General features: G+C 48.7%; 1 protein-coding gene and 1 pseudogene across 1 annotated transcript in view; both read right to left on the bottom strand.

Annotated features, from left to right (window-relative positions):
- Positions 1-1715: 1715 nt before the first annotated feature.
- Positions 1716-4234, bottom strand: LOC132590272 (zinc finger protein OZF-like; annotated as a pseudogene).
- A 58-nt stretch (positions 4235-4292) lies between these two features.
- LOC132590265 (oocyte zinc finger protein XlCOF6.1-like) overlaps positions 4293-27463 on the bottom strand; it is a gene marked incomplete at its 3' end in the record, with an annotated part of 34034 nt that continues 10863 nt past the window's right edge. Inside the window, exons 3-4 of the mRNA XM_060263278.1 lie at positions 26757-27149; positions 4293-4726 (exon numbers count right to left, since the gene is read on the bottom strand). Coding sequence (XP_060119261.1) covers positions 4293-4726; positions 26757-27149 — 827 coding nt within the window. The remainder of the gene's footprint in view (positions 4727-26756; positions 27150-27463) is intronic.

Below are 27463 nucleotides of genomic sequence, written 5' to 3'. Positions count from 1 at the left end.
GTTTTATAGATACCCTCCCCTTTTTCTTCAGGAATATTTTGCAATCTCAAATTATATAGAGCTTTATCCCATTCAATTCTAGCTATTCTATCTTCCAACTGTGAAGATTGATCTTTAGATTCTCTCAACTTAGATCTTATCACCTTCCCTTGTTCTTCCAAAGTTCCCACTTTTGCTGACAGTTTGTGAATTTGTTGCGTGTTTGCCAATAGCTGTTGCTGAATTGTCTACTTTCTCATTCGTCTTTTTTATCTCTTCCTTAAACTCCGTCTTAATTTCTTCCAGAGCTTCCTGATTCTGCTTGAATCCTGCCACCATTATACTTTGTAATTTATCAATGGCATCTTGATTAATTGTTGTTGTTACTGACTTCCCTAGTCTAGGGGATGAACCCTGTAACATTTTTTTTTGTTTTAGTCTTCATTGCTTGCCAAATTACGAATTTATTTTATCCTATCTTCTCTTACTATTTGTCTTAAGGTCCAAATTGAACCTTTCCCCTTATTTCTTATATTCTGATACTATTTATATCCCCCACACTTCTCTAATTAATAGCTCTACTTACCTTTATCTCTATCTGCAAATTATTTAACAATTCTACCATTTAATTAACAATCTTAATATCATTCAACACTCTATATCAGTCTAATATCCCCCTATACACAATAGTATCCCAATTAAATTAATCAACAATTACACTAGATATTTTCTCTTTAAGACGACAAATCTCATTCAGAATAGTCCCACCTTTCCGTCTTTCCTTTTTTCTTCTTTTTCCCAGCAGGCTCTATAAATAGGTCTTAGTCCACTAGGAATCCCACCATTTTAAAATGCAAAATCCTTATTTTAGTTCCTCTGTCTTAAAGTCTGGTCCACCTTTTATATTCAAAGTTAATTCCAGTAAAAATACTTTTTTCAAACAAACCACTCTTCAAGAGAGAGATAGCCGCAGCTAAGTTTGCTGCTAAAAACTATCTCTCCCTCCTTTTCCTCGAACAAGCTGCTGTGTTGTCATTTTCTTTCTCTGCTCTTTCTTTTAACCTTTCTTCTTCCTTCTTTACCTAGTTCAAAATTTCCCCAACATCCTTCCCTTTTCCTTCTTTACTCTTACTTATTTCTTCCCAAAAGCTTTCTGCATTTCCACTTTATAACTTCCCCCTTCTTTCTTCCTTCTCCTTCCTCCCGCCACACAGACACTTCCCCCTTCCTTCCCAAACCTTCCCTGTTCTTTCTTCACTTTCAAACATCGTCTTCTTTCACCTCTCAAGTCTCGATTCTCCGCTTCTCTGCTACCATGCGCTGTCCAAATTCTCCGTTCCGTCTTCCTCTCCCTTTCTCAGCATTCACCACATTGACAATTCCGCCATCTCCGTCTCTGTCTTCTTCATCTTCTACGCCATCCTCTCCGCCGCCATTAATCCGTCTTCATTCTCTCAGCCGCCATCAATCCCTCCACTCACAACCTTGAGCTTTCCCATCTGTCTCCCACCTCTCGACTCTCCACCTCTTCATTCACTTTCTCCAAGCTCGCCACAATTTTCTGTGTTTTTCTTGTCGCTCCGCCTCTACCTCATTCACCCCGTCACCATTCTGGTCGTCTCCGTCTTCCTCCTATTCTCCGCCATCGTTCGTCTCTTCACCACACCGCCCTCTCTGTCAGCTGCCAGTAGGTAGGTATTTCTACTCCTTCCTACTGCCCATATTCTAGATAAAAGTCAGACCTTGAGATGATTTGATGGAGCTTCGCTTGGTCCTTCATGCTCCTTTTTCAGCAGCCCAGTTACTGCTAGAAGCACTTGCAGCCTCTGCCTAGAGAAAGGTTGGAGACGTGAGGAGAAGCCTCCGCTGCTTCCCTCAAATTTCCACCAGCTCTCCTGGCTGCGGTGTGTCATCTGACACTCCTTTAAGGGGTACCCACCAAAGGAGGTCCCCTCTGAGGCTTGCAAATACAGAACGTTCCCACCAGCTATGGGACTTCGTTCCGTGTCACTGCGCCATCTTGCTGAATCTCCGAGACAGAAAGTTTCAAGCTCTCAGACCCAGGTGACCAGGAGGGTAAAAGGCTAATTTCCCTAAAGGAAGGCCTCCAGCAGCATTAAAGAGCCTGCCACCCAATCAAGGCCAAAAGATAAAGTATCATTTGCAGGTGTAGGATGCTTAGGGAGAACACACCAAAGCCCCAGCTGGAATACTTCACAGATGGTTAGAAAAGCATTCCTTTGGTAGCTGGAGCCAAAGCAACTTACAATTTGTGTTGCAGGTCAGACATGTGAGAGGGAACAAACTTCAATAACAAATGATACTTCTGTTCACCCCAGCCCCCACAATCAGATGGGAAAAAAATTACTGTTTACAATAATAATATAGTAATTTACAATAATTTCATAGCAGTATTCATCAACTTATTAAAACTAATTTCAAAGGACCAGATAGCTATGTATAAGGAGTATAAGTCTCATATACCTGATACGCATAATAATCTCTTAAACAACCTATGAACATTCCTTAGTTCAGCTTTGTTTTCTGAGATTAATAAACAATCTAGGGTTGCCAACCGCCTGGAAGAAGAGTCTGGTGTCCTTCTAATACCATATGCAGTAGTGGGATGTATATGAAAGCTTCAAACACGGCTCAAGTTTCTTACATATTTAGAGCATTTTTAAATATTTCTTCCTGGTTACACTAACATTTCTGTGTACATTCAAGCTTTCTACAATAGTTTATATAGTGCCAGTTCTTTATACGGATTGTGGCTCTTTTTTAGTTATAAAATAAGATAAAAGCTGCTTTAACAGGCTAAGCAATTACATGGTTTCTATTCTTTGGGGGTTTTGGTGTCGCTGAAGAGTGTCACTCTGACTAAATCTGTTTCCATGCTCTGAGCATTGAAAATGTCTCTCAGTTGGGTGGGTTTTCTGATGACTTTGAAGACTGCCACTCCGACTGAATCTCTTTCCACACTCTCAGCATTCAAAACGTCTCTCCCTTGTGTGGGTTCTCTGATGACTTTGAAGATGACCACTCCGACTGAATCTCTTTCCACACTCTGAGCATTCAAAAGGTTTCTCCCCTGTGTGGGTTCTCTGATGACTTTGAAGACTGCCACTGTGACTGAATCTCTTCCCACACTCTGAGCATTCAAAAGGTCTCTCCCCTGTGTGGGTCCTCTGATGACTTTGAAGATGACCATTCTGACTGAATCTCTTTCCACACTCTGAGCATTCAAAAGGTCTCTCCCCTGTGTGGGTTCTCTGATGCTTTTGAAGACTGCCACCCTGACTGAATCTCTTTCCACATTCTGAGCATTCAAAAGGTCTCTCCCGTGTGTGGGTTCTCTGATGACTTTGAAGATAGCCACTCCGACTGAATCTCTTTCCACACTCTGAGCATTCAAAAGGTCTCTCCCCTGTGTGGGTTCTCTGATGACTTTGAAGACTGCCACTGTGACTGAATCTCTTTCCACACTCTGAGCATTCAAAAGGTCTCTCCCCTGTGTGAGTTCTATGATGCCTCTGAAGATTCCGTCTCTCACTGAACCGCTTTCCACACTCTGAGCATTCAAAAGATCTCTCCCGTGTGTGAGTTGTCTGATGGCTTTGAAGATGGCTACTGTGACTGAATCTCTTTCCACACTCTGAGCATTCAAAAGGTCTCTCCCCCGTGTGGGTTGTCTGATGCATCTGAAGAGTCCGTCTCTCACTGAATCTCTTTCCACACTCTGAGCATTCAAAAGGTCTCTCCCCTGTGTGGGTTCTCTGATGACTTTGAAGATTGCCACTGTGACTGAATCTCTTTCCACACTCTGAGCATTCAAAAGGTCTCTCTCCTGTGTGGGTTCTCTGATGCCTTTGAAGAGTGCCACTCTGACTGTATCTCTTTCCACACTCTGAGCATTCAAAAGGTCTCTCCCCTGTGTGAGTTCTATGATGCCTCTGAAGATTCCGTCTCTTATTGAACCTCTTTCCACACTCTGAGCATTCAAAAGGTCTCTCCCCTGTGTGGGTTCTATGATGATTTTGAAGAATGCCGTTCTGACTGTTTCTCTTTTCACTTTCTAAACAGTCAAAAGGTCTCTCTCCTTTGTGGATTCTCTGATGCTTGTGAAGATTCCCTCTCTCACTGAATCTCTTTCCACACTGTGAGCATTCAAAAGGTCTCTCCCCTGTGTGGGTTCTCTGATGCCTTTGAAGACTGCCACTGTGATTGAAACTCTTTCCACACTCTGAGCATTCATAAGGTCTCTCCCCTATGTGGGCTCTCTGATGACTTTGAAGACTGCCACTGTGACTGAATCTCTTTCCACACTCTGAGCATTCAAAAGGTCTCTCCCCTGTGTGGGTTCTCTGATGACTTTGAAGACTGAAACTCCGACTGAATCTCTTCCCACACTCTGAGCATTCAAAAGGTCTCTCCCCTGTGTGGGTTCTCTGATGACTTTGAAGATGACCATTCTGACTGAATCTCTTTCCACACTCCGAGCATTCAAAAGGTCTCTCTCCTGTGTGGGTTCTCTGATGCTTTTGAAGATTGCAACTCCGACTGAATCTCTTTCCACACTCTGAGCATTCAAAAGGTCTCTCCCCTGTGTGGGTTCTCTGATGACTTTGAAGAGAGTCACTCCGACTGAATCTCTTTCCACACTCTGAGCATTCAAAAGGTCTCTCCCGTGTGTAAGTTCTCTGATGACTTTGAAGATGGCCACTCTGACTATTTCTCTTTTCACTTTCTAAACAGTCAAAAGATCTCTCCCCTTTGTGGATGCTCTGATGCTTGTGAAGATTCCCTCTCTCACTGAATCTCCTTCCAAACTCTGTGCATTCAAATGGTTTCTCCCCTCTTCGTTGTCTTTGGTGCAGAGGGAGCTGTGATCTGGTTTTGAAGTACTTTACACACTGAACGGATGTACTTGCCCTCATTATCCTCTGCTTTGGAAAACGTGCATTATGTCGTCTTCCATCTCTCTTCTCAGCTGTATGGCTGCCTTTCTTTCTCTTAGGTCTTCCTGGATTCCTGATGTTTTCTTTCAAGTCCACCTTTTCAACTCGATCTGGCAACTGCTGATCCAGTTTCTCACCCTCCTCATTGCTCTGATCATCCTGGGCTGGAATAAGAAGAGAGATCCCATTAACAACTGGAGGGCAGGTAAGTTCTAAAGGCATCGATGTTACTGCAGGAGGAAAGGACTGAGGGCCCTTCGGCCTCCTTTGGTTTACCTGATCTTAACCTCTCTGTCACCCTCCCCAGATATCTAGTCTTTCAGGATACCTCATCCCTACGAGAGCCACACCTGAGCTCTTGCTCAGAGGGAGCTCCTGACCCTACAAGTCCCAGTCCCCAGAAGGCCTCCTGTCCCTGCAGTGGGCTGTGTGATTGTACCAACTGAATGTTGCTCTGAACTCAATCCAAAATCCCCCATGGCTATTCCTTGTCTCCTCCAGAGCCAGTTTGGTGTAGTGCTGAAGTGTGCGGAGTCTTATCTGGGAGAACGGGGTTTCATTCCCCACTCTTCCACTTGTAGCTGCTGGAATGCCCTTGGGTCAGCCATAGCTCTTGCAGAGCTGTCCTTGAAAAGGCAGCTTCTGAGGAGAGCTCTCTCAGCCCCACCCATCTCACAGGGTGTCTGTTGTGGTGCGGGGGGAAAGGTAAAGGAGATTGTGACCTCTCTGAGAGTCTTGAGATTCAGAGTATAGGGCGAGATATAAATCCAATATCTTTGTCTTCTTGACATCCCCAGAAGGACTCCTCCCCCCCGCAGCGGGCTGTGTGATTGTACCAACCTGCAGTGGAGACGCTGCACAGGTTCTCTGTAGTTTTCCGAGCCCAGTTCAAAGTGCTGGTTATGACCTTTAAAGCCCTATATGGCTTGGGACCTGTCTACTTTCTGGACCGCCTTTCCCCACACGAGCCCCAGAGAGCACTACGACGAAGCTCGTTAAATCTGTTAAAGATCCCCGGGCTAAAGGAGGCCCGTTTGACCACTACAAGGGCAAGAGCCTTTTCCGTGGCTGCGCCTGCCCTCTGGAAGGCCCTTCCTGAGGAGACCAGGGCCCTGCGGGATTTATCACAACAAGGTTTTTAACAACTAAACGGAGGTACTTTTAACATCTATGGGGGTGTGTACTATCTACCCCACAAGAGCATCAGAAATTAATTCAAAACAGACAGAGCGCGCCATCTGAGCTGCATTTAAACTGTTTTAATATTTGAATGTTTTAATAATGTTTTATTGTTATAAGTTGAATCTTTCATCAAATTGTGACTGTTGTTAGCCGCCGTGAGCCCGTTTGGGGAGGGCGGGATACAAGTGCAAGAAATAAAAATAAAATAAATAACTAAATGTTGCTCTGAAGTCAATCCAAACTCCCCCATGGCTATGCCTTGCCTCTTTCTTGGCCTAACTGAATGATACTTACTGTCAGACAGCTCATTTGGGGAGGAAATATGCTCTTGAGATCCTCTTGAGAAACTCCCCAGCTTTTCTTTGGATGTAAGGCGATTGTCTTTCTCCACCAAAGTCTCTCTTATACTTCTGGCTTCATTTGCAGACAGAGAGAAAGAAAAAGTAATCATTCTTCTATCGGGAAGGAAATAACTTCAAGAGTAAAAATTCTTCTGGAATCATGGTCAGGATTTTAGCCCGCAATCCCAGCCAGCGTAAGAGGGACAGATCTGTGAGGCAAAGCAGCCTAGTTCCCCTCAAGGGTTAATGTGAGTATTAAATGGTGTGTCTGACTTGCAGATGTTGATGATTTCACCCCGTCCCCCAACCTTATTTTTCTCAAGGCTGGCTTTGGTGAATCCTGAGAACCTGTATCCACTTGTGTAACCAGGAGTTAGGGGGTGCTGACAGCTTCTGGAAGATTCCATCAGGGAGGACCCTCGATTGGGTCATTCAGACCACCTGACACTACAGAGGTAGAAGTATAATACCAGGGGGACCCAGGCTTGGGTTCTTGACAGGATCTTTTCCAGGTCACAGTCAAAGGGGATGTTTGTAATCCCATCCAGGGGGGGAGGGGGTGTTGTAAATGTAAGCAGCAGAGAAATGAGGATCTGGCCCCTTCCGGATTCTCTCTCACGTTCTCTTTCTCTCCACCTTTACCTCTGGATGGGACACCTTTTCAGTAACACCAACAAAACGGGATCACACTTCACATTACACACAACAAGAGAAACAAACAGTGCGGTGTAGTGGCTAGCAATGTTTAGTAAAACCTTTTTAGAAAGCAGCCCCGTGGCGCAGAGTGGTAAAGCAGCAGTACTGCAGTCTGAACTCTCTACTGACGACCTGAGTTCCATTCTGGCGGAAGCTGGATTCAGGTAGCTGGCTCAAGGTTGACTCAGCCTTCCATCCTTCTGAGGTCGATAAAATGAGTACCCAGCTTGCTGGGGGGAAAGTGTAAAAGAATAGGGAAGGCAACGGCAAACCACCCCGTAAAAAGTCTGCTGTGAAAACATTGTGAAAGCAACGTCACCCTAGAGTCGGAAATGACTGGTGCTTGCATAGGGGACCTTTCCTTTCCTTTTAGAAAAACCATAATTTTTTTTGTATATTACAACAGCACAAAAAGTTCCATTCTCACATTACAATATTACAAGAAAGGTCCAATGTGCACCCAGAAACTTACCATTCAATCCCTTTGGAGCTTGCTTTCTGCCATCAAAAGGAATGGCTTGCTCCTAATAAAAATATTGTAGAGAGCAATTTGCCAGCAAGCTCCAGAAGGCTTTTGTATCTGATTAAAGAAGTGGTTCAGGACTGGTTTAAGCTCCAAATAAATACATATATACACTTAGGTGGGACTGAGTGGTAAGTTTTTACCAACAATTAACAATATCTTAAAATTTAAAAATTATCTATTTCCATTCAGCTTTGTGGTGTGTCCTGTTGTTATCGCCCTGGTTTACCCCAGGATGAGAGAACTTGAGAAAAACAGATGTTGCAGAAGAGCATTTACATTCAATTGTTACAAGAGGCTGACAACCCTGAAAGAAATAAGGACTACTCTTGAGGAAGAAGTTCATTGACAAAATGAGCCTATATCTCATCTAAATCTGAGAGGCTCACTGGACCTCTCTACTGGCCCGTAGCCAGAAAAGTTCTGGGGGAGGGGCCCCAGAGGAAAAAAAAATTGGTGGGGGGGGGCTGCGGAGCAGCAGTGAGGAATTCAGGTGGGGGCTGCAAGAGCGGTGATGAAAGTGGGGGCCACCAGAAAAGCGGCGGAGAGTTTGGGAGGGGGCCGCAAGAGCAGCGGCGGGGAGATCGGGCGGGGGCAGCCAGACCAGCATTGCGGAGATCGGGCGAGGGCTGAAAGAGCAGCGGCGCAGAGATCAGGGGCCGCAAGAGCGGCGGGGAAAGGAGGGACAATACTTGTTGAGGGGGGTTGGGTAGAGGGGCCTTCCCCCCCTGCGGCCTCCCTTAGCTACAGGCCTGCCTCTCTCGTAATATTTTAATGTGAGAATGGACCTTTCTTGTGCTGTTGTAATGTACAAAAAGATTATATGGTTTCTCCAAAAAGGTTTTACCAAACATTGTTATCCGGGACACCTTCTCAGGCTTCGGTGACGGCCACAACACTGGTCTCAGTCGCCCCTCACCAAAGCTGGAAAGGCCTCAACATGATGTATTGCTGTTCAACAGTTTGATTCCTGCATCATCCCAGGGGCACCAACTCACACCTTTGGCCCTTTTGAAAGCTCCTTACCCAGAGAGATGACGCTTCCATAGTTCTCCCGCATGACTTCCCTGTAGAGAGTCCTCTGGCCCGGATCCAGCAGGGCCCACTCTCCTGGGGTGAAGCAGACAGAAACCTCCTCAAAGGAAACGGGGCACTGAAAGAAAAAGCAGATTCCCTCGTCAGCGATCACAAAATCCTAGAGTTGGAAGGGACCTCCAGGGTCCTCTAGTCCAACCCCCTGCACAATGCAGGAAACTCACAAACCCCTCCCCCTACATTCACAGGATCTTCATTGCTGTCAGATGGCCATCTAGCCATCTGCCTTATTTTCTTTCTTTTTAATGGTTTTAACTGTTTAATTTTAACTGTCTTATTGTGTGATTTAATTATTTCATTATATTGTAATCTTCCCTGAATCCGACTTGGGAAAGGGCGGACTAGAAATCCGCAAAATAACTAAATAAAATAAAGAAACCTCCAAGGAAGGAGAGCCCACAACCTCCCAAGGAAGCGTGTTCTATGCAGGACAGACATTGCACACTGGAAGGGAGGAATCTGGGACGGAACAGGATATACGGCTTGGCATGGGAAAGGGAGCTGGATTTAGATCCTCTCTCATCTGGACCATTGTAGGAACTGTGGGAGCAGAAGCCCCCCCTACCCGAGAAAGAAGGGGGACCCAGGCTGTCTCCCGCTCATCTCCCCTACCTGGACTGGAGGTAAAGCAGCCGTTTCCACACCTCCAGAAAGACAGCGGCTGAACAGCGTCTCTCCACTGCCTGTTCATAACAGAAAGGAAGAAGGGAGGGTGTTTGACTTCTTATTCCATTTGCTTTGTCACTCCCTGCTTCACGCACCCCCTCCCCAGGATTCTGAGACAAGCCCTGTGTACACTCAACACATTCTTTCACATTTTTTACTAAATCCTGGGAGAGGCAGAAGAGAAATACCCATGAGGCTCGGGGTGAAAACCTCTGCCAACATATTTCAGACTTCAAACGTGCCCTGGGAACTCTGGAGTTCCTAAAGTTACAGCATCCCTGCTGGATCAGATACCAAAGCCAGGAATCCCATTCTTCTGCTGCCTGGACCCTTGAGTCTGGGCTGGCAGCCACATGTACAGGGCATTACAGTAGTCTAACCTCAAGGTGACCATTGCATGGATCACTGTTGCCAGGTTGTTGCGCTCTAGGAAGGGAGCCAACGGTCTCGCCCGCCTAAGATGAAAAAAGGAGGATTTGGCAGTGGCTGCTATCTGGGCCTCCATTGTCAAGGAAGACTCCAGTAGCACTCCCTTCAAACGTGCCCTGGGAACTCTGGACTTCCTAGAGTTACAGCATTCCTGCTGGATCAGAGCACAAACCCAGGAATCCCATTCTTCTGCCGCCTGGACCCTTGAGTCTGGGCTGGGGGTGGATATAGATAGGGGTGGAAATGACGTTGCATGAAATGTCACCATCATGTTCAGCCCAAATCCCAGATGTCACTGGAGCATTTCTGGAGAATCCAGCGCAGGGGTGTCGAACACTTGGAGCGTGTGCCAGAAGCGACCCGCCCAGGGCTTCGATCAGACCCACGGAGCTCTTTTCTGCCCCCTCTTGTCTTTACCCTTTGAACTTCTAAGACTACCTCCCTTTCAGTTCTCAGGTTCTTTGAAGCTCTGAGGCAGAGTCTCCTTCAGTTTGGAGCTTTAAAAGCTCTTTGAATCCCTCTTTGAAGCTCGCAGGTTGATTCTCAGTTCCCAGCTCTTCCTGCCTTTCTTTGCTGGCTGCTAAAAGGAAAACGGGTGGTGGATTTTAAGCTCCGTTCCATGTTTTCCTTGTAGCTTTCTCTTTGCTCTGCAATGGTTTTAAATGGAGTGGAGAGGGTTACATTTTCAGAGTTCCTACAGGCAGCTCAAACTCATGCTTCCTGGAGTTGTGTCCCTGCAAACAAAATGTTGATGCTTTCAGCCAGCTTATCTGTTGAATGGCTCTAATCTAGTGAGTACTCTAATGTGGGAACCCACAGCCAAAGGGGGATATTGTACTGGAAAGCCATTGCCAACCTGAGTAGACTTGGGGGTGGGGGAGAAGCTTACAATGCCATTTCACTGTTTCCACAGAGTCATACCCTTTGTGCCTTTTCTTGATGTTTTATTTTAAAAACTGCACTGCCAAATTTCACTGTTCCCCCACCTTTCCAACAAACAATATACTGGAAGAGTTTTAAGTAAATTTGTATTTTAAGTTTAAAAATAATATCTTTAACTGTGTTTGTCTACGTCTGTTATAAAGTTTATATCTCCACTATCTGGCAATATATTTTATGACATAAAAGGCCTGGCCCCACAAAGTCCCATTTCTGTCAGCTCCAGCCCTCCTAACGAAGGAGTTTGACGCCCCTGATCTAGGGTACTATCCGGGCCAAGCTTCACACCAAGGCCTCCCCAAATCTCCTGGGGTTCCGGCCACACCCTGTCATCCCAATTGCACAATCCTGTTTCCCACAGTGGCCCCTCAGATGTCCCTATAAGCACAGGCACAGAAGCCAAATCTCCCCTTTGATTCTTGGCCTCTAGGAACTGGTTTCCAGCGCTGTGACCTTAATGCTCTCCCCATCACATTCACGGGGTGCCCCAATCGCCTCCAGGCACAAAGAGTCCTTACCAGAGGAGAGGGCATCTTGGGCACCCTCCTGGGCCTGCGCCCTCTGCCCTTGCTCCAAGGAAGCTCCGTCTGCCCCAGAGAATGCAGCTTCTGCCTTCACTGATGGTCCCCACATCTGAAATGGATAAGAGATGGGATGGAGAGACCATGCACTGGATCCTGCCCCACTCCCAGACTCTGCACCCTTCCATCAGCCGACCTGGTCACTTATCTGGAGGGAGCAGAAATTATCTACTAGAAGAGGCTGCTGAAGGAGGGATTTAAATCTCCCATTTGGAGGATTAACTCTTGGACAAATTTCCCTCAGGGAAACCTTAGATAAGGCCAGATATTGAATTGGACGTAGCCGGAGGAAACCCCCTCACCTGCTGCTCTGGCTGCCTCTTCTCCTCTGCCTGACTCAGGAGGAAACCTTCGGCCAAGGCCACCGCCTGGGAACTGCTCTCCGGCCCACATCCTCTGACCCAGCACTGCATTTCCTGGGGCAGGAGGGCCAAGAACCGCTCCAGAACCATCATGTCCAGGACCTGCTTCTTGGTGCGCCTCTCCGGCTTCAGCCAGTGGTTGCAAAGGCGATGGAGCTGGCTGCAAACCTCTCGGGGCCCATCAGCCTCATGGTAGCGGAACTGCGTGAAGCGTTGGAAATGTGCGTCTGAGGTCATGGTGTCCTTTGGCAGGTTCTCTGGCACAGGGCTTTCCCAGAATTCAACGTTGCTCTCAGCTTGGGTGGGACGGGGGCCTCTGCTTGCCATCTTCCAAGCTCCAGGTCCTTCTGGGTCCTGCTCTTCCATCTCCTTGCTTTTCTCCGTCTGTGTCAATGTCCCTTTAGTGAGTTGGCTATGAAGAAAGGTTTCTTTCTGGGGAGGGGTAAAGAGAGACACAGACAGTTAAATGTCACAAGGAAAGCAAATGAGAATTGCCCCAGTGGATCAGAGCAAAAGTGCTTCTTGTGGTTTGTAGATCAGGTTTATTTCCATTTTGCTATAAAACATACCAAACTATTTTAGATACGTCTCCCTCATTCTTTTGGGAAAGTTCACTGTCTCTGTTTAGCTCTTTAAGGATGTTACAAGCTTAACCTCTCATTACATTGGTTCAGTCTGTCCCAGGGGATAAATCATAAGGTAAACTGAAGCCCCCAGAGGACCACAGGGACTGGTGACCCCCTTCACCATTGCCTCTATCCCCTGCATAGACCTGAACTATTAGGCAAGAGCGTCTCTTCCAAAAACCATGGAGCGAGCCCCCCTTTGAACGGTGGGGCTCACTTGGTCAGATCCTGGTTAGATGTCCAGCAAAGAGGTATTTGGGGGAGGCTGAAAACCAGCTCCTCAGGGCTCTCCTTTCAGCTAGAAGGAAACTCTCAGTGCAGTTGCAGGATTGCAGATCATGACAGAACAACAGGGTCTCAGTTAATGACTCTCAGCACTCCACAATTAAGAAGGGTACATTTACACATCAGTCTCCAGTTTCCATATATTTATTTACTTCCCTGTTTCCCCTGGCCCAGTATTCGATCCAAGCAAATGAGGACCATATAAACTAACCATGTTATTCCTGTTGGGTCCTCGCATCTCTTAAACATCTTCATCATATTGTATGCTAATCTGCTGCTCACCTTCTTTACCTATAGGTATGGACATTTCGGTGTATCTGAGGAAGTGTGCGTTCACACAAAAGCTTATACCTTGGATAAAACTGTTGGTCTCAAAGGTGAACATATGAAGCTGTCTTATACTGAATCAGACCCCCCTCGGTCCATCAAAGTCAGTATTGTCTTCTCAGACCGGCAGCGGCTCTCCAGGGTCTCAAGCTGAGGTTTTTCACCTCTTTGCCTGGACCCTTTTTTGGAGATGCCAGGGATTGAATCTGGGACCTTCTGCTTCCCAAGCAGATGCTCTACCACTGAGCCATCGTCCCTCCCTCAGTTCAGGTGCCACTGAACTCAAACACTATTCAAAATTAGCCAAAACTACTGAAGAATGAAAAGCTTCTGAAGCATGAAATTTCTTGGAAAAGGCTCTGTAAGTGTGGGATTTAATAGGAATAGCAAGGAAGCACCATTGCTTAATCATATTTGTATTACTTGCACTAATAAGTTCTTGACTGTAAATCAAACTCACTGGCACAGGTGTGGTCCTTGCAGAATAGGAAAGCCAAATGTGTAAAAGTATTCCAGTGTTTGCAAATGGGTAGCTATTCAAATTGTAACATCTACCACCTGGAGGACTCGCTGCCGGCGTCCTGGCTTACTGGGCCATGGCAGATGACCCCATGGTGAAAGGGTGGAGCCAGTACTGCGCACACTGCGCTTCACCTAAAAATTCCTCTGCGCAGGCCTGAAGAGCATGTCCACATCCACAACCCACAACATACCAAGTCCTGCAGCGATGGGCAAGGGGCGAAATGGCAGGTGGAAGATGCCACTGGAAGCCGCAGTCCCGATCCTGCATGTAGGCGGTTCAGGGTATTGGTCGCCTGATGCTGACCCGGAGACGAAAGCATTTTTCGGCAGCACCCTGAACAACCAAGCAGCCTTATTTAGGGACAGCACTGCTTGCTCCGCATGGAGAGGGGCCTAGAAAAGGTGGACTGATACAGCACCAACCTCAAATCAGACTTTTCCCTGCAGCCACTGTGGCTGGACCTGCCTGTCCCGCATTGGTCTTGTCAGCCACCAGCGAGCCTGCAACAGACGTGGACTACTGCACCTTTCTTAAATCTTCGTTCGCGAAGTCAAGCCGAGTGAGAGCTATTCAAATCCCATGCATGTTGGCATACAAAATATTGTGTCCGGAGATCACAGAGTTAATTTCACCAGACTACAACTTTCGCACAAGAAAAGGAAGGGGAGTTCCCTGAAACAGACAAGTGTCTCTTTGGACTTTGTGCTTCTGACCGTTTGTATTTTTTCCTGGCCTGCAAGGAAATTTTGTATGCAAAAACTGTACGGGATCTGAATTGTTACCCATTTGCAAGCACTGTAAGACTTTTACATATTGTTCTGTATTCAGTATTTTTCAATACACTGCTATATTTACAGCTGGTGTGGCTATGAGCATTTGTGCTTTTCTTCTTTACTTTCACATGGCTTCCTCTTGTTTGGGTATTGAACAGCAAAGCCGACAGAGCGCCGAGAGATTCTGATTCCCAGAGAAAGGAGTCTCGTAAGCTTCCTATAAACCGAGTGTCAGGGCCACCCTGCTTCTGAGAAGGGATCCACAAGGAAGCAAGGAGATCCCTGCATTTCTGTTATATTGCTAATGCTAAGTCCACAGAGGAGAGAGCTCCAGGCGGGCAGCCGTGTTGGTCTGAAGCAGCAGCAGAACAAAGCAAGAGTCAAGTGGCACCTTTAAGACCAACAAAGTCTTATTCAGTGCTGAAGGGTGCTTCTAGCACACCAAAGCTTACATTCTGAATCCACAGGACCCTCATTGCGGTTAGAGGGCCATGCAGCCTCTGTTGGAAAACCTCCCAGGAAGGAGAGCCCAGTTAAAGCACAGAATCCTAGAGTTGGAAGGGATCTCGAGGGTCATCTACTCCAGCTCTCTGCACAATGCAGGGAACTCACAAGCCTCTCCCCCTAAATTCACAGGATCCTCATTGCTGTCAGAGGGCCATGCAGCCTCTCTTGAAACACCTCCCAGGAAGGAGAGCCCAGTTAAAGCATAGAAACCTAGAGTTGGAAGGGACCTCCAGGGACATCTAGTCCAACCCCCTGCACAATGCAAGGAACTCACAAGCCCCTCACCCTAAATCGACAGGACCTTCATTGCTGTCAGAGGGCCACGCAGCCTCTGTTGAAAAACCTCCAAGGAAGGAGAGCCCAGTTAAAGCATAGAATCCTAGAGCTGGAAGGGTCCTCCAGGGTCATCTAATCCAACCCCTGCAGAATGCAGGAAACTCACCAGCCCCTCCCCTCAATCCACAGGACCCTCATTGCTGTCAGGAGGCCATGCAGCCTCTCTTGAAACCCCTCCCAGGAAGCCCAGTTAAAGCATAGAATCCAAGATCTGGAAGGGACCTCCAGGTTCATCTAGTCCAACCCCCTGCAAAATGCAGGGAACTCACAAGCCCCTCCCCTCAATCCACAGGACCCTCATTGCTGTCAGGGGCCCCCGCAGCCTCTCTTGAAACCCCTCCCAGGAAGGAGAGCCCAGTTAAAGCACAGAATCCTAGAGTTGGAAGGGATCTCCAGGGTCATCTAGTCCAACCCCCTGCACAATGCAAGGAATTCACAAGCCCCTCCCCTCAATCCACAGGACCCTCCTTGCTGTCAGGGGCCCCCGCAGCCTCTCTTGAAACCCCTCCCAGGAAGGGGAGCCCAGTTAAAGCACAGAATCCTAGAGTTGGAAGGGACCTCCAAGGTCATCTAGTCCAACCCCTGCACAATGCATGGACCTCACAAGCCCCTCCCCTCAATCCACAGGACCCTCATTGCTGTCAGGGGGCCATCCAGGCTCTGTTGAAACCCCTCCCAGGAAGCCCAGTTAAAGCACAGAATCCTAGAGCTGGAAGGGATCTCCAGGGTCATCTAGCCCAAATCCCTGCACAATGCAGGGAACTCACAAGCCCCTCCCCTCAATGCACAGGACCCTCACTGCTGTCAGGGGGCCCCGCAGCCTCTCTTGAAGCCCCTCCCAGGAAGGAGAGGCGGGTCCTTCCCTGCAGGCTTCCGGAGCCCTCTCTGCTTGCCAAGCCCTCCCGCCTCCTTTCGCTGGGCTCCGTGCATTGAGCGAGCGGGGCTGCCTTCGGGGAGCCAGAGCCGGCGTGCAAGAGCAGCAGGAGGGGGCTGCAAGACTCACCAGTCCGCCGGCTCCGTTCCCCCAGGGCCTCCGGGTGCAGCAGCCACAGCACGCCGGCCTCGCCGGGAAACCCTCCCCGGCCCCTGGGTTCCCCCCCCAAGAGTTCCGGCCTCCCCGCCCCCTGCCTGGCCCGGCGGCACCGGCCTCTCTAGCTCCCTCGGGTTCGGTTCTTCCTTTTTTCCTCCCGGGGACTCCCTTCCTCCTCCCTCCTCTCTTCCTTCCTGCCTGTCAGTCCGTTGCTCCACAGCACGCCGGGAAACCCTCCCCGGCCCCTGGGTTCCGCGCCCCAAGAGATCCGGCCTCCTCCAAGAGTTCTGGCCCGGCGGCACCGCCCTCCCTCCCTCCCTTCCTTCCGGGGGCTCCCTTCCTTCCTTGCAGGTGGGGGGGGGCTGGGTCCTTTCCATTCGCCGTCTTTTAGCCCCGGCCGGAAAACGCAACCTGACCTTTTCCTGCTCCCGTTTCCTTGCAGAGATCCCGCGCTTGGCCTTGCATCCCGCGTTTCCGCCTTGCATCAGGGCAGGCAGAAACTCAGCGGGTGAAGTTCGGCGCCTGGCATTAGGGTTGCCAAGGCTAATGCAAGAAATATCTGGGGGCTTTGGGGGTGGAGCCAGGAGCAAGGCTGTGACAAGCACGATTGAATTCCAAAGTGACTGCACACCTTTTACATCTCTCACATCCTTTGGAAACAATGCAGGATACTCACAAGCCCCTCCCCCTCAATGCACAGGACCCTCCTTGCTGTCAGGGGCCCCGCAGCCTCTCTTGAAACCCCTCCCAGGAAAGAGAGCCCAGTAAAAGCATACAATCCTAGAGCTGGAAGGGACCTCCAGGGTCATCTAGTCCAACCCCTTGCACAATGTAGGAAACTCACAAGCCCCTCCCCCTCAATCCACAGGACCCTCCTTGCTGTCAGGGGCCCCGCAGCCTCTCTTGAAGCCCCTCCCAGGAAGGAGAGCCCAGTAAAAGCATACAATCCTAGAGCTGGAAGGGACCTCCAGGGTCATCTAGTGCAACCCCCTATCCAATGCAGGGAACTCACAAGCCCCTCCCCTCAATGCACAGGACCCTCATTGCTGTCAGGGGCCCCGCAGCCTCTCTTGAAGCCCCTCCCAGGAAGGAGAGGCGGGTCCTTCCCTGCAGGCTTCCGGAGCCCTCCCTGCTTGCCAAGCCCTCCCGCCTCCTTTCGCTGGGCTCCGTGCATTGAGCGAGCGGGGCTGCCTTCGGGGAGCCAGAGCCGGCGTGCAAGAGCAGCAGGAGGGGGCTGCAAGACTCACCAGTCCGCCGGCTCCGTTCCCCCAGGGCCTCCGGATGCAGCAGCCACAGCGCGCCCGCCTCCCTCCCTCCCTCCCTCCGGGGACTTCCTCTCTCCCTCCCTCTTTCCTTCTTCCTTCCTTCCTGCTTCCTGCCAGTCCGCCGGCTCCGTTCCCCTAGGGCTTCCGGGTGCAGCAGCCACAGCACGCCGCCCTCGCCGGGAAACCCTCCCCGGCCCCTGGGTTCCGCGCCCGAACAGTTCCGGCCTCCCCGCCCCCTGCCTGGCCCAGCGGCACCGGCCTCCCTCTCGGGGGCTCCCTTCCTTCCTTCCTTCCTTCCTTCCTTCCTTCCTTGCAGATGGGCGGTCCTTTCCACGCGCCATCTTTTAGCCCCGGCCCGACCTGCTCCTGCTCCCGTTTCCTTGCAGAGCTCTGCCTTGCAGCAGGGCAGGCAGAAACTTAGCGGGTGAAGTTCGGCGTCTGGCATTAGGGATGCCAAGTCCCATGCAAGAAATATCTGGGGACTTTGGGGGTGGAGCCAGGAGCCTTTGGGGGTGGAGCCAGGTCCAGGAGCAAGGCTGTGAAAAGCACCACTGTACTCCAGATTTGACTGCACACCTTTTTAAATGCCTTCCCTCCATTGGAAAAAATGAAGGATATGGGCACTTTCTTTGGGGGCTCATAGAATTGAACCCCCTGGTGCGATCTGTTTGAAACTTGGAAGGCATTTTGGAGAGAGGCACTGGATACTATGCTGCAGGTTTGGTACCCCAACCGCAAAAAAGAGCCCCCCTCCGAGCCCCAGATACCCGCAGATCAATTCTGTATTATACCCTATGGGAATTGGTCTGCCTAGGGAATAATGGAGTGCTCGAAGACATTTTCCTCGCCCTCTGCTTTCTGATGACCCTGAAGCGGGGTGAGGGCCTCTAAACAGCTCACCCTCTCCAGGCTACAGAACCAAAGGATGCTTTTTTGGGGGGGGGGGGGGCGGGGAGTGGATGGACTCTATGGCATTGCACCACAGCCAGGGTTGCCAACCTCCAGTTTGGGCATGGAGAGGGATCTCCTGGCATTGCTGCTGATCGATAGTTGACTAGAGAGATCAGATTCCCTGCTTCAGCAGTCAACCCCTATAGCCCTGTGCCCTGATGAGCTCTCCTCCCCAAACTCCTCCCTCACCAGGCTACACCTCCAGATCTCCATCTCTTTCCCAACACACAGCTGGCCACCCTACACCCCACTGAGTTCTCCCTCCTCCGCTGGCTCCACCCCCAAATCTCCAGCTCTTTCCCCACACACAGCTGGCCACCCTGCACCCCACTGAGGTCTCCCTCCTCCGCTGGCTCCACCCCCAAATCTCCAGCTCTTTCCCCACACACAGCTGGCCACCCTGCACCCCACTGAGGTCTCCCTCCTCCGCTGGCTCCACCCCCAAATCTCCAGCTCTTTCCCCACACACAGCTGGCCACCCTGCACCCCACTGAGTTTTCCCTCCTCCGCTGGCTCCACCCCCAAATCTCCAGCTCTTTCCACCCCCAAATCTCCAGCTCTTCCCCAACACACAGCTGGCCACCCTGCACCCCACTGAGGTCTCTCTCTGGCGCCATGCCCAAATCTCCAGGAATTTCCGCACCTGGAGTTGGCAAGCCTCCATCTCCAATCCCCCACTGATTTATTGATTGATTGATTACTTATTAAGAGCCCCGTGGTGCAGAGTGTTAAAGCTGAAGTACTGCAATCCTAAGCTCTGTTTACGATCTGAATTCGATCCCTGGCGGAAGCTGGTTTTTCAGGTCGCCGGCTCGAGGTTGACTCAGCCTTCCATCCTTCTGAGGTCGGTCAAATGAGTCCCTAGCTTGCTGGGGGGAAAGTGTAAAAGACTGGGGAAGGCAATGGCAAACCACCCCGTAAGAAGTCTGCCGTGAAAAGGTTGTGAAAGCAACGTCACCCCAGAGTCGGAAACGACTGGTGCTGGCACAGGGGACTTTTCCCTTTTCTTTCTTATTACTTTAGACTTTTTTCCCGCCCTCTCCGCAAGCGGACTCAGGGCGGCTAGCAATCAGTCGAAAAATCTACAATTACAATTTTAAAACGATAAAAACAATTGAAAAACATTTTACGGTGCTGCTTAACTTCAGTGTAGGCGGGATCTTTCTTTCTTCTGCCAGTGATCGGAATTCCTCAGCAGTGCAGGGGGGCAGTCCTCTCCCGGTTCAAGACCTGTCAAAACAATTCAGTTTTGCAGACCCTGTGGAATTGGGAAAGATCCCACAGGGCCGCATCTTTGACACCCCTGCCCTAGCCCGTGTAGAACACAGTCTGGCCTCCCTTGACCCGGGGATAGACGGTAGGTTTTGTGTCCCTGAACGCAGTGCTCTCTGGGGAACAGGCGGAGAAAGGCGGTCCCGTAGATAGGCAGGGCCCCGACCATAGAGGGCTTTAAAGGTCAATAGCAACGGAGACGGAACACAATAGGTAGCCAGTGCAGCTCTTTCAGCACCGGTTGAATGTGCTCCCATTGAGGGAGCCCCGTTAACAGCTGTGTTGCAGGGTTCTGCACTAGCTGTGGTTTCTGAGTTAGGTTCAAGGGCAGTCCTACGAACAGAGCATTACAGTGATAAATAACCTGTCACCCCTATCCTAGGACGATTACAATTCATTTCATTAAGCTTCACCTTTCCTTATAGTTCAAAGTGCTTACAATAACAGTTGAAACTGTTTTCATTTAAGGAAGAAGAAAAGGAAAGGTCCCCCCTGCAAGCACCAGTCGTTTCCAACTCTGAGGTGACGTTGCTTTCACAACGTTTTTACGGGGTGGTTTGCCATTGCCTTCCCCGGTCATTACACTTTCCCCCCAGCAAGCTGGGGACTCATTTGACCGACCTCGGAAGGATGGAAGACTGAGTCAACCTTGGTCGGGCTACCTGTATCCAGCTTCCGCCCGAATCGAACTCAGTCGTGAGCAGAGAATTCAGACCACAGTACTGCAATACTGCTGCTTTACCACTCTGCGCCACGGGGCCTTTCATTTAAAAATACTTTTAAAAATCCCTAGTCCTCCCTCCGTTAAACGAGATGCCTGCCAATTCAAACCCTCTGAAAAGAGAGTTCAGTTCCCACTAAAGAAAATGGCTGCTTTGGAAGGTGGACTCTGTGTAGGGTTGCCAAATCCGACTCAGGAAATATCTGGGGACTTTGGGGGTGGAGCCAGGTATGGCAAGCACGATTGAACTCCCAAGGGAGTTTTGGCAATCACATTTAAAGGGACCTCGTGCCTTTTAAATGAACGTTAAGAACATAAGAGAAGCCATGTTGGATCAGGCCAAAAAAACCAGGTGCCATCTGGAAGTCCATCAGTGGGGCCAGGACACTAGAAGCCCTCGCACTGTGCCCCCTCCCAAGCCCCAAGAATACAGAGCATCAGTGCCCTAGACATAAGAACATAAGAGAAGCCCTGTTGGATCAGGCCAGTGGCCCATCCAGTCCAACACTCTGTGTCACATAAGAACATAAGAGGGGCCATGTTGGATCAGGCCAATGGCCCATCCAATCCAACACTCTGTGTCACATAAGAACATAAGAGAAGCCCTGTTGGATCAGGCCAATGGCCCATCCAGTCCAACACTCTGTATCACACAAAGGTTGAAAAAAACAGGTGCCATCTGGAGGTCCATCAGTGGGACCAGGACACTAGAAGCCCTCCCACTGTGCCCCCAAGCACCAAGAATAAAGAGCATCACTTGCCCCAGAGAGTTCCATCTATCCTCCTTGGCTAATAGGGCTCCAAGTGTCCTAGCCCCACTGATGGTGCCTGGGTTTTTTTGGCCTGATCCAACATGGCTTCTCTTATCTTCTCAACATTCAAGAGTCCAAATTGGATCCCTCTGTCAGGACCTCCCGGCCGTGACGTATGGGGCACCAGAAGCCTTAACGACTAAAAATTTCCGGCAGGGTGGGAGTTGTGAGTCACTGCTCATCTCCTCGGATGCCAGTCATTAGTAGGAGGAAAAATTTTTAAAAGGGGGGGGGGACTCAAAACAAAACAGAAAAAAGGTTTCCTATTATGGAAAACCCATTTATCAAATGACATAAAAGACCCTGGGAACTTCTACATGCCAAGCAATTTCTGTAGGCCAGTGTTTCCCATTTGCAGGGTCGTGACTCAGTACCGGGCCACGGAAGCCTCACTACTGGGTCACAAGAAAAGCCAAAGCTAGCCCCGCCCCCAGCAAAGCCTGACCTGTGCTCTGCTTCCTTTCTTCCCCCGTCTCTCTGTTGTGTAGAGAAAAGCTAGCCTTGAAGACTGACACAGGCTGCAGAGCCTGAGCTCCATTTAGCTTCCTTCCTTTCCCCGTCTCTCTGTTGTGCAGAGAAAAGCTAGTCTTTGAGACTGACACAGGCTGCAAAGCCTGAGCTCCATTTGGCTTCCTTCCTTCCATCTCTCTGTTGTGCAGAGAGGAGCTAGCCTTGAAGACTAGCACAAACTGCAAAGCCTGAGCTCCATTAGGATTCCTTCCTTCCTCCATCTCTGTGTTGTGCAGAGAGGAGCTAGCCTTGAAGACTGACACAGGTTGCAAAGCCTGAGCTCCATTTGGCTTCCTTCCTTCCCCCGTCTCTCTGTTGTGCAGAGAGGAGCTAGTCTTGAAGACTGACACAGACCGCAAAACCTGACGTCTACTTGGCTTCCTTCCTACCCCTTCCTTCCTTGTTTTTTTTTGTCCCCCCCCCCCTTTTATCTTTCTTTCCCTGTAAGTGGTGCTCTGTCTGTATTCTTGGAGCTGGGGGGGGGGTGGGGCGGGAAACACAGCCAGTAAAAAGCTGCAAGCCCCTCATAAATATCCTTTTTGGGATAACTGCAGAAAAGGTTGTATGAACTTTATAGAACTTAAAATTAATTCATTAATTGCAGTCCAATTCTCTGCTACCTTTCACAGCAATTTCCCAGTGTTTTAGCCAAGTATGAAAAATAGCTGTCAAAAGATTTTCTTGAAACCAAGCAAGCTTGGTTGTAGCTTGAGGCAGGGTTCCAGTAGCAGCAGCTGAAGGAAAGGCCTACTAAATGTGTCAGATATTTTGAGGTAGAGCAGCTGCCAGGGCCCAGTGTGGGTGGTATACAGTGCTGGCATTCCTGATGGCAATGGCAACAGCACTCCCAACTGCATATACTGGCCAGTGCTGTTGAGGAAGGGGTGTGTAGGTAGTGCAGGCAACTGAACATGGGCATGAGGAAGGTGGAGAAGAACACACAGATAGATGCCTGCAGGTGTGGAGGTGGAAAGAGGGGACTCTGGGAATGTATGAAAAAGTTGCAGACTGCCCACTTTCCACTCCCATTTTGGCTCAGCATGAGTTTCAGAGAGATTTTTCTGAAAACGAAGTTACTTAAGAAGAAGGAGCAGGTTTGGGGGAATGCCCTGGAATTGACCATCACAGGAAATGGTAGAGTTTTGGTTCAGTGTGCCCCAGAAGTGACATCACTTGGCCCTTGACCTGGAAGTGACACCACAGGAAATGACATAATTCCTGTCTCCCAGCTTCACCCCCGAAGTCTCCTGGCTCCACTCCCACATTTTAGTGGGCCACGAAGAAGTGTAAAAATAACCGGGCCGCCGGAAAGAAAAGTTTGGGAAACCCTGCTGTAGGCGGTTTCAGACATTAAAAAAAACTGTTTCTATCCACTTTAGTGACCACTTGCAAGTGGATTTTGGCCTTTCGCACAGTAAACTCCAGTTGCAAAGTGCATTGAAAGTGCATTTTTCAGTGTGCGTGAAACAGCCCCGCACCACTGAGCCATGGTCCTTTGGCTCCATTTCAGCCTTTGATACACCATGTTCCAATTCAGATGACCAGATAGCTATGTGTAAGTAGTTAATAGTATAATCCTTCGTGGACTTGGAGCTTCTCTCCCCGCCCCCAACCCTGGTTCTGCATGTCAAAAGTTGCAGGGGCGTCTTGCCTCGAGTTGGCAAGGAGTGGTTTGTTGGATTAACAAGAATTAAAACCCTCCACCCTTCAAAGGCCACCTTCCCAGTTTCCGGTTCGGCTCTGGGATGGAAGACACACTGATTAACAAAACTGTTCCACACTTCAGCTTTGAAAAAACCTGAAAAAGTTTATTAAGAAAAAGTCAAAAAAGTAACAAATCACTGTCTGATGATAGAGAAAAAAGAATACCAATGCCAATAGCAAAGTTTCAGTCAGTCAAAAATTTATTGTGTATAGCCATTGGCCATTACAAAACAGAAAACAAACGCCAAAGTTCACAGAAAACATCTTAAAAGTTCCCCAGAAGGGCCGCCCTCAAGAAGTTGTTGTTGATGGATGATATTGGATTTATACCCCACCCTTCACTCTGAATCTCAGAGCAGCTTAGAAACTCCTTTTCCTTCCCCTCCCGACAACAGACACCCTGTGAGGTAGGTGGGGCTGAGAGAGCTCTGACAGCAGCTGCCCTTTCAAGGAGAACTCCTAAGAGCTACGGCTGACCCAAGGCCATTCCAGCAGCTGCAAGTGGAGGAGTGGGGAATCAAACCCCGTTATCCCAGAAAAGAGTCTGAACACTTAACCACTACACCAAACTCTCCATCAGTTACATTTGATATCACTCTTGCTCTTATCAGCTGCAAAGGCAAGCAAAGAGACTCTATAAGATACATGAGCATCATTGTCAGATAACAGAAAGAGAAAGTTTCAAACTCTCAAACCCAGGTAACCAGGAGGGGAAGAGGCTAATCCCCCTAAAGGAAGGCCTCCAGCAGCATTAAAGAGCCTGCCAGCCAATCAAGGCCGAATGATTAAGTATCATTTGCAGGTGTGGGATGCTTAGGGAGAACACACCAAAGCCGCAGCTGGAATACTTCACAGAGGGTTAGAACAGCACTCCTTTGGTAGCTGAAGCCAAAGGAACTTACGATTTGTGTTGCTGGTCAAACATCTGAGAGGGAACAAGCTTCAATAACAGATGATACTTCTGTTCACCCCAGCCCCCACAATTAGATGGGGAAAAAAATTACAGTTTACAATAATAATTTAGTAATTTACAATAATTTCATAGCAGTATTCATCAACTTATTAAAACTAATTTCAAAGGACCAGATAGCTATGTATAAGGAGTATAAATCTCATATACCTGATACACATAATAATCTCTTAAACAACCTATGAACATTCCTTAGTTCAGCTTCGTTTTCTCAGATTAATAAACAATCTAGGGTTGCCAACTGCCTGGAAGAAAAGAGTCTGGTATCCTTCTAATACCATATGAGGTAGTAGGATGTATTTGAAAGTTTCAAATACGGCTAAAGTTTCTTCCATATTAAGAGCATTTTTAAATATTTTTTCCTGGTTACAGCAACATTTCTGTGTACATTCAAGCTTTCTACAATAGTTTATATAGTGCCTACTCTTTATACGGATTGTGGTTGTTTTTTAGTTATAAAAGAAGATAAAAGCTGCTTTAACAGGCTAAGCAATTACATGGTTTCTATTCTTTGGGGGTTTTGGTGTCGCTGAAGAGTGTCACTCTGACTAAATCTCTTTCCATGCTCTGAGAATTGAAAATGTCTCTCCGTTGGGTGGGCTTTCTGATGATTTGCAAGAATGTCACTCCGACTGAATCTCTTTCCGCACTCTGAGCATTCAAAAGGTCTCTCTCCTGTGTGGGTTTTCTGATCACTTTGAAGACTGCCACTCCAAGTGAATCTCTTCCCACACTCTGAGCATTCAAAACGTCTCTCCCCTGCGTGGGTTCTCTGATGATTTTGAAGATGACTATTCTGACTGAATCTCTTTCCACACTCTGAGCATTCAAAAGGTCTCTCCCCTGTGTGGGTTCTCTGATACTTTTGAAGACTGCCACTGTGACTGAATCTCTTTGCACACACTGAGCATTCAAAAGGTCTCTTCCCTGTGTGGGTTCTCTGATGACTTTGAAGACTGCCAATCTGACTGAACCTCTTCCTACACTCTGAGCATTCAAAAGGTCTCTCTCCTGTGTGGGTTCTCTGATGACTTTGAAGACTGCCACTGTGACTGAATCTCTTTCCACACTCTGAGCATTCAAAAGGTCTCTCCCCTGTGTGGGTTCTCTGATGACTTTGAAGATTGCCACTGTTACTGAATCTCTTTCCACACACTGAGCTTTCAAAAGGTCTCTCCCCTGTGTGGGTTCTGTGATGATTTTGAAGACTGCCAATCTGACTGAACCTCTCCCCACACTCTGAGCATTCAAAAGGTCTCTCTCCTGTGTGTGTTCTCTGATGACTTTGAAGACTGCCAATCTGACTGAACCTCTTCCCAGACTCTGAGCATTCAAAAGCTCTCTCCGCTGTGTGAGTTCTATGATGCCTCTGAAGATTTCGTCTCTTACTGAACCTCTATCCACACTCTGAGCATTCAAAAGGTCTCTCCCCTGTGTGGGTTCTATGATGCTTTTGAAGAGTGCCACTCTTACTGTTTCTCTTTTCACTTTCTAAACAGTCAAAAGGTCTCTCTCCTTTGCAGATTCTCTGATGCTTGTGAAGATTCCCTCTCTCACTGAATCTCCTTCCACACTCTATTCAAAAGGTCTCTCCCCTGTGTGGGTTCTCTGATGCCTTTGAAGACTAACACTGTGACTGAATCTCTTTCCACACTCTGAGCATTCATAAGGTCTCTCCCCTGTGTGGGTTCTCTGATGAGTTTGAAGATTGCCACTCCGACTGAATCTCTTTCCACACTCTGAACATTCAAAAGGTCTCTCCCCGGTGTGGGTTCTCTGATGAAGTTGAAAATGGCCACTCTGACTGAATCTCTTTCCACACTCTGAGCATTCAAAAGGTCTCTCCCCGGTGTGGGTTCTCTGATGAAGTTGAAAATGGCCACTCTGACTGAATCTCTTTCCACACTCTGAGCATTCAAAAGGTCTCTCCCCTGTGTGAGTGCTATGATGCCTCTGAAGATTTCGTCTCTTACTGAACCTCTTTCCACACTCTGAGCATTCAAAAGGTCTCTCCCCTGTGTGGGTTCTATGATGCTTTTGAAGAGTGCCACTCTGACTGTTTCTCTTTTCCCTTTCTAAACAGTCAAAAGGTCTCTCTCCTTTGCAGATTCTCTGATGCTTGTGAAGATTCCCTCTCTCACTGAATCTCCTTCGACACTCTGAGTATTCAAAAGGTCTCTCCCCTGTGTGGGTTCTCTGATGACTTTGAAGACTGCAACTCCGTTTGAATCTCTTTCCACACTCTGAGCATTCATAAGGTCTCTCCCCTGTGTGGGTTCTCTGATGAAGTTGAAAATGGCCACTCTGACTGAATCTCTTTCCACACTCTGAGCATTCAAAAGGTCTCTCCCCTGTGTGGGTTCTATGATGCTTTTGAAGAGTGCCACTCTGACTGTATCTCTTTTCACTCTCTAAACAGTCAAAAGGTCTGTCTCCTTTGTGGATTTTCTGATGCTTGTGAAGATTCCATGTCTCACTGAATCTCCTTCCACACTCTGTGCATTCGAACGGTTTCTCCCCTCTTCGTTGTCTTTGGTGCAGAGGGAGCTGTGATCTGGTTCTGAAGTGCTTTACACACTGAACGGATGTACTTGCCCTCATTATCCTCTGCTTTGGAAAACGTGCATTATGTCGTCTTCCATCTTTCTTCTCAGCTGTATGGCTGCCTTTCTTTCTCTTAGGTCTGCCTGGATTCCTGATGTTTTCTTTCAAGTCCACCTTTTCAACTCGATCTGGCAACTGCTGATTCAGTTCCTCACCCTCCTCATTGCTCTGATCATCCTGGGCTGGAATAAGAAGAGAGATCCCATTAACACCTGGAGGACGGGTAAGTTCTAAAGGCATCGATGTGGCTGCAGGAGGAAAGGACTGAGGGCCCTTCGGCCTCCTTCGGCTTGCCTGATCTTAACCTCTCTCCCACCCTCCCCAGATATCTAGTCTTTTAGGATACCTCATCCCTACACCTGAGCTCTTGCTCAGAGGGAGCTCCTGACCCTACAAGTCCCAGTCCCCAGAAGGCCTCCCATCCCTGCAGTGGGCTGTCTGATTGTACCAACCAAATGTTGCTCCGAACTCAGTCCAAAATCCCCCATGGCTATTC

The sequence above is a fragment of the Heteronotia binoei genome, chromosome 2 (assembly GCF_032191835.1).
Source record: "Heteronotia binoei isolate CCM8104 ecotype False Entrance Well chromosome 2, APGP_CSIRO_Hbin_v1, whole genome shotgun sequence".
Taxonomy (NCBI): domain Eukaryota; kingdom Metazoa; phylum Chordata; class Lepidosauria; order Squamata; family Gekkonidae; genus Heteronotia; species Heteronotia binoei.
This window is presented reverse-complemented; position numbering and strand designations above follow the sequence as displayed.